Below are 5,871 nucleotides of genomic sequence, written 5' to 3'. Positions count from 1 at the left end.
TAGATGAGACTTTAAGCTTTTGATATTAGCCTCCCAATTCCCGCCAAAATGGCTAGCTGTCGGTACATTTAGGGACCAATCAATGCGATTTTCAGCTAAGACGTGACCAAACTCTGTATTATGATACTTTGAACTAAGAAATTCATGAAGTTCTGAAAGCTTGCGTTTAGCACCTATATAATTCGTTCCGTTGTCCGAATAAATTCTACCCACCGGGCCTCGTCTAGATAGGAACCGTTTGAAGGCTCCCATGAAACTAGCTGTGCTTAAATCACCAGCCAGTTCTATATGTACTGCGCGCGTAGTCATGCAAACAAATAAACACACGTAAGCTTTGGTAGAACGAATACCTCGCCCACGTGTTATGGTAACCTTGAAAGGGCCAGCATAATCTGTACCCGTGTGAATGAAGGGTTTAGCGGATTGAACGACACGACAAGAACGATGATCCGCCATTTCAGGGAATGTTGGCTTAGGACGAAGTCGAAAGCAAGGCATGCATTTGTGTATCCTATTCCTAATTAAATTACGAGCAGAAAGTATCCAATACCTCTGACGTAAGAGCGCCATCAGCAGGTCAGGACCGGCGTGACAATTTAATTTATGATGATATTCGACAAGTAAATTCAAGATCGGATCTTTTCTCGGAAGCAAAATGGGATATTTCTCGTCGTAGCTCAAGTCAGAGTTTCTTAAACGTCCCCCTACTCTAATTACTCCATCTTTAAGAAATGGTTTTAAGTGTCGAAATGCAGGGCTACAAACTTGACCTTCCTCGAGCTTCGCGATCTCAGCGCGAAAATAAAACCGTTGAAGTTCACGAAGAATTAATAACTCAGCGAACTCATAATCCGATGCTGACATGCGATATCTGTGAGGTAACAATTTTACGAATCGACAAACGAAAACTACACTGCGCAATAGTTTAGACCAAGATGAGATACGATCTCCTAGTGATAATATAGGAGATTTTTCATTTAAAGTAGCGGCGAGAAAAGTCTGTTTCTTTTCTTCCGGCGCCTCAGGCTCTACGGAAGGATTAAAAGGAACAGCAGGCCACTGCGCGACATCCAAATGTGCCCAAGGGGGGCCACTAAACCAAAGCGGGTGATTAATTATTTGGGAAGGAGTGAGGCCACGCGACAAACAATCAGCGGGATTGTCTTTACCAGACACGTGATATAGATTTTGTGGAGATAAATAGCTTTGTATCTTCGTCACTCTGTTAGCCACAAAGGTGCTCCATCGATGAGGCGATGAATGTGTCCAACAAAGTGCGACTGTTGAGTCTGAAAACGCGAATATATTGCGAAAAACAATGCGATTTTGACAAGCGACTACTACATTTTTTATGAGCTGAGCGAGTATGAGAATCGCGCAAAGCTCATGTCTGGCGAGCGACACAACCTTTTTAGGAGAAACCTTTGATTTTGCTGTTATCAAACGTATTGTATTATCATTGTTATTTTGAACGTGAAAATATATCACCCCCCCATATGCTTTCTCACTGGCGTCCGCGAAACCTAAGATAGTCGCGATGCTGTCGACGTTCATACCTACGTGACGTGGGATCTTTATATGAGAAAGCAAAGGAAGTTCTTCTTTGAATCGGCTCCACATTTTTACTATATCTTCGGATGGAGTGTCATCCCAGTCACAATTGCTCAGCCACAACTGCTTAATAATAAGTTTAACGAACAGGACGACCGGTGCGACAAATCCCATGACGTCCCATATTTTAGCAACACATGACAGTATTGTACGTTTAGTACAAATTTCAATCGGAGTGTCAATTTTTATACAAAATTTGTCCGATGTAGGAGACCAACACAAGCCGAGTACTTTATGCTGGTTCGACTCATCGAACTCCTTGACACCTGGCAGGCGATGCGACGGCGGGATCGAATCTAACACTACTTGTGAGTTACTCGTCCACTTCACCAGCTCGAACTGACCGGCCTTCATGAGACCTATCATCTCAGAAGCGGTCGATATGCCGATGTCTTCAGTTCGAATTGAATAAACAAAATCGTCCATATACAGGCTAGTATCAATAATTTCTCTGGCCCGCGGGTAAGCGACACCTTCATCAGCTGCCAGCTGTTTAATAGTACGCAACGCATGAAAAGGACTAGACTTAAGCCCGAAAACTACACGATTAAATTCGTAAACTTGTAATGGTTGTTGAGGAGAAAAACGATATAGAATGCGTTGAAAACGCCGGTCAGATTCTCTGACTCCAATACTCAGAAACATCTGACGAATGTCAGCGGAAAGGGCAACCGGAAACAAACGAAAATTAATAATGATATTAAATAAATTTCCTTGGAAATTTTGTCCACGATATAACAGATCATTGAGCGAAACATTAGTAGTAGTCTTACAACTACCATCGAGTACGACTCTTAATTTGGTTGTGACCTTATCTTGTCTGATTACACCATGATGCGGAATAAAATAAGAAATATCTGAACTGTCACAATCTACAGCTGAGAGATAGTTCTTCTCTAAATATTCGAGAATGATGTTGTCGTACGCTAATTTTAGTTGCGGAGAAGCTTGCATCTTTCTCTCTAAGCAGTAAAATCGATTTTCACTCGCTTGACGCGAATTACCGAGAGTGTTAACATCACCTTTAAAGGGCAAAGCCACCACGTATCGTCCGTCACTATCTCGTGTGGTAGTACTGGTATAAAACTCCTCAGACATTTTGTCCTCGGGGCTGAGTACAGACGGCACGTCTACCTCCTCTAATTCCCAAAACTTCCGAATTGTGGAGTCTAACGGGTCTCGGGTACAGCAATATGAAACGCTCTCGTTGCTAGCTACACGAACGGGAGCGTCACCAACAATAACATAACCGAGGATAGTCTCTAACGCGATCGGCGAAGCATGCGAAGGCCGTCCTTGAACCTTGTTCGATAAGAGCAGATGCGGGAAAATCGAAGCTCCAATCAACAGTTGGATCGGGCCTGGGTTAAAGTAAGTATCGTCTGCCAATGCTATGTCTTCGAAATTCGATAAAAGAGAGGCATCAACTGTGGTAGTCGGTAAACGTTCAGTAATTTTATCTACTACTAACGACTCCATAGTATAATTTACGTTACGATCGAAACGAGAATAAAATTTTATTTCTACAGAACCTTGAATTGTTTTGCTAGAACCTCCTATTCCCTTTACTACGGAACAAGCAGGTCTATTATTTATGTTCAAACCCAATCGTCGACAACAATCACGAGTGACAAAATTGCTTTGAGACGCGCCATCCAACAACGCGCGTACACAATGCTCCCTACCACGTGAATCAATAATAACTACACGTGCGGTCGCAATTAGTACCGTAGTAGGACTGCGTAAGATGCGGTTATAACCTTTCGATAAAATGCACAGCGTTACGTCATCCGTGCTGACGCGAGCTGGAGCAATGCCCATATCATTTAAGCCTACCGAAGAAGGCATGGAGGGCCGTGCGACAGCCGATGCTCGTGTACCTGGTGACTGCGTGCGTCTAGCATTCGAATGCGCTTTACTCGCGACGGGTTCATTTCCGAAACATAATAAAGTGTGATGCTTAGAATTACATTTTTTACATAAAGAGGACGACCTACACGCGGAAACACGATGACCGCTACTTAAACAATTTATACATAAATTGTTCGATTTGACGAATTGAAACCGCTCATTCGGTTTATAACTATTAAAAACCCTACATTTATAAATGTGATCATGTTTGTCACGACACAGACTACATACCGTTGACTCAGAACTAGATGTATAAGCCTGTGTAGATGATAACTTAGAGTCAAACTGCCCTTTGTTGGCAGCCTTGGGAACTGATGACGTGCGCTCTAATACTTTTATGTGATCACGAACAAAAGACACTAGATCTACAAACAATGGTATTTCGCATCCCTTTTTATTTAAGCGCTGATAGGATTCAAACGCACGGGCAGTGTCTGTGTCTAATTTTTTTTGCGCAACATGCAAAAATGTAAAATCCGATAGGTCATTGACCTTCAAGTTTTTTAAAGCGGCTACCGACGATGCGAACTTGTCCAAAAACAATTCTAAATTACTAGGCTTCGCAGAAGAGATAGGTTTGAATTCAAATAATTGATCTAAATACGCAGTAGCAGATAGACGTTTATCTTCGTATTTGCTATTTAATAAATAAAAAATTAACGAATAGTTTTCGGCGCTTGGAGTAATTCCCGCGCACATGGAACGAGCCCTGCCGGTTAATTTGCCTATCAAATAATAAAGTTTCTCAGAGTCCGTTAACGATGTATTATTATGTACGACATTCCGAAAGCTAGAGATAAACAAAGGCCAGTTTTTTATATCGCCAGTGAATTCGGGAATTTCTATTGGGGGTAGTTTTGGAATCCTATGTTGACCAGCCAGCGTAACGTGATCCCCCGTTTGCGATTGTAACCTTTTGGCAGCTCGTTTCACGCAGCCTAAGAGATCTTCAAACGCCGTAAGAGGTTGATAATTAACTAAATAATCGGGATTAGCCTTTAACTCCAACAAGATTATTTTATCGAGCACACCTTCAAAATCTTCACGCAATGAATCTACTGTTTCAAAGTCGCACAAAAAAGCGTCAGCGTTGAATGACTTTGAATCCATATCTCTAACTTGGCTAGAAATGCTTTGCATGCGGGAGAATATCCTATCTCTTTTGGCATATAACATCTTTAAATTAGTATCTGAAGGTGCCATTTTAAGATAAACGTAAAATAAATATTTCAAATTAACAAACTAACGATATTCGAAGCGGCGGGAAAGGTAAACACCTACCTAGGAGTACAAATTTATGCGAATAGTACAAATGTTAATTTGTAAATAAGTGAATTGTAAGAAATAATGTGAACGAAAACGATATTTAAGACGAAAGCAGGAAAAGCGATATTTTTTCGAAGTACCTACTTGGTACGCGGTTCTAATTATATTAGGAAAATTAGGTAAACCTAGGCAATGGTTGGCACTGTTTTAATACGAATCCGGCTCGTTTGGACCAAAAAATGTAGACGCGAGATAAGCAAACTACGAAATATTTGAAATTTGGTCGTTGCAAATGAAGGACACAGACTGCGGGAAGAAACGATAAGAAGCGGCAGTTCTGCGTTAAAGGAAGGATGCACAATACCTTTATGTAGTCCTTACTGCAGACTCGTACCACTTCGCGATGAGAAACACCAACGATTTCACTTATTTACGTATTTAACATAACAAAGACACGAAGCGCGCGCGCGGTTGTTCAGCCATATTTTTTTTTTCGTCTCGATGTCACCACACGATCTCGCTCGCACGCGTCCGTAGGTAAAGTGCCGGAGAGGGATGGGACAGGATTTGCAAAACCAAATTAAAAATGTTGCTATTTTTCGAAACCTAAAACTAACAGTTTTAAACCAGCGCAACCACATTGAAACACAACTTTTTACTACTTACGGGTAAACGAATACGTTTTCCTATTCACAAAGTTAAGCTGTTACATTTTATTCCAGCTTTTCACGTACTAAATATTACGGCACTAATTCTAGAAGCGCCTCCGTACCGACACTTATAAGATGCAATAAACCTTTCAAGCGGTTTGAATGCTCGGTGATTTTACCAAGCGATTGCGACCTCTATTCTGTTTATGGTAGTGAAGTAAATGGCGCGAATTAAGAACGGGATGAAAGCATCTGTAGATATGTATAACGATAATAGGTTTTTGACAAACTGCTAAATAACTCTCGGAAGTTTTGTGTCGAAAGAACCCGTGTAGAAAAAACCCCCCTTATAGGTACTGTGCTTTTGGTAGGCAACATGGAAGCAGTAGTGAGTTTTATTTTTTTGTATTAATGCAGACAAGCTGTCCGACAA

At 41.3% G+C, this 5,871-nt stretch overlaps 1 protein-coding gene across 1 annotated transcript; it reads right to left on the bottom strand.

Annotated features, from left to right (window-relative positions):
• Nucleotides 1-1,217: 1,217 nt before the first annotated feature.
• On the bottom strand, nucleotides 1,218-4,725 carry LOC149502844 (uncharacterized). Its single transcript, XM_089728498.1, has 4 exons — nucleotides 4,554-4,725; nucleotides 2,422-3,038; nucleotides 1,489-2,100; nucleotides 1,218-1,289 (listed from the first exon to the last, which is right to left on the bottom strand). The coding sequence occupies exons 1-4, from the start codon at nucleotides 4,723-4,725 to the stop codon at nucleotides 1,218-1,220; spliced, it is 1,473 nt and encodes a 490-aa protein (XP_089584624.1).
• Between the last annotated feature and the right edge of the window lie 1,146 nt (nucleotides 4,726-5,871).

Source organism: Bombyx mandarina, chromosome 06 (genome assembly GCF_030267445.1).
Source record: "Bombyx mandarina strain Sakado chromosome 06, ASM3026744v2".
Classification (NCBI taxonomy): Eukaryota; Metazoa; Arthropoda; class Insecta; order Lepidoptera; family Bombycidae; genus Bombyx; species Bombyx mandarina.
This window is presented reverse-complemented; position numbering and strand designations above follow the sequence as displayed.

What these genes read in the sequence shown, in the direction of transcription:
- LOC149502844 (XM_089728498.1), bottom strand. Translation starts at nt 4,725, where the DNA reads ATGGCACCTTCAGATACTAATTTAAAGATGTTATATGCCAAAAGAGAT. An exon ending in ATTGCGTGAAGATTTTGAAG is followed by an intron (nt 3,039 to 4,553) that starts GTGTGCTCGATA and finishes CGACTACCACAG; the next exon opens with TTGATGCCTCTCTTTTATCG. An exon ending in GTGTAATCAGACAAGATAAG is followed by an intron (nt 2,101 to 2,421) that starts GTCACAACCAAA and finishes ACTATTAAACAG; the next exon opens with CTGGCAGCTGATGAAGGTGT.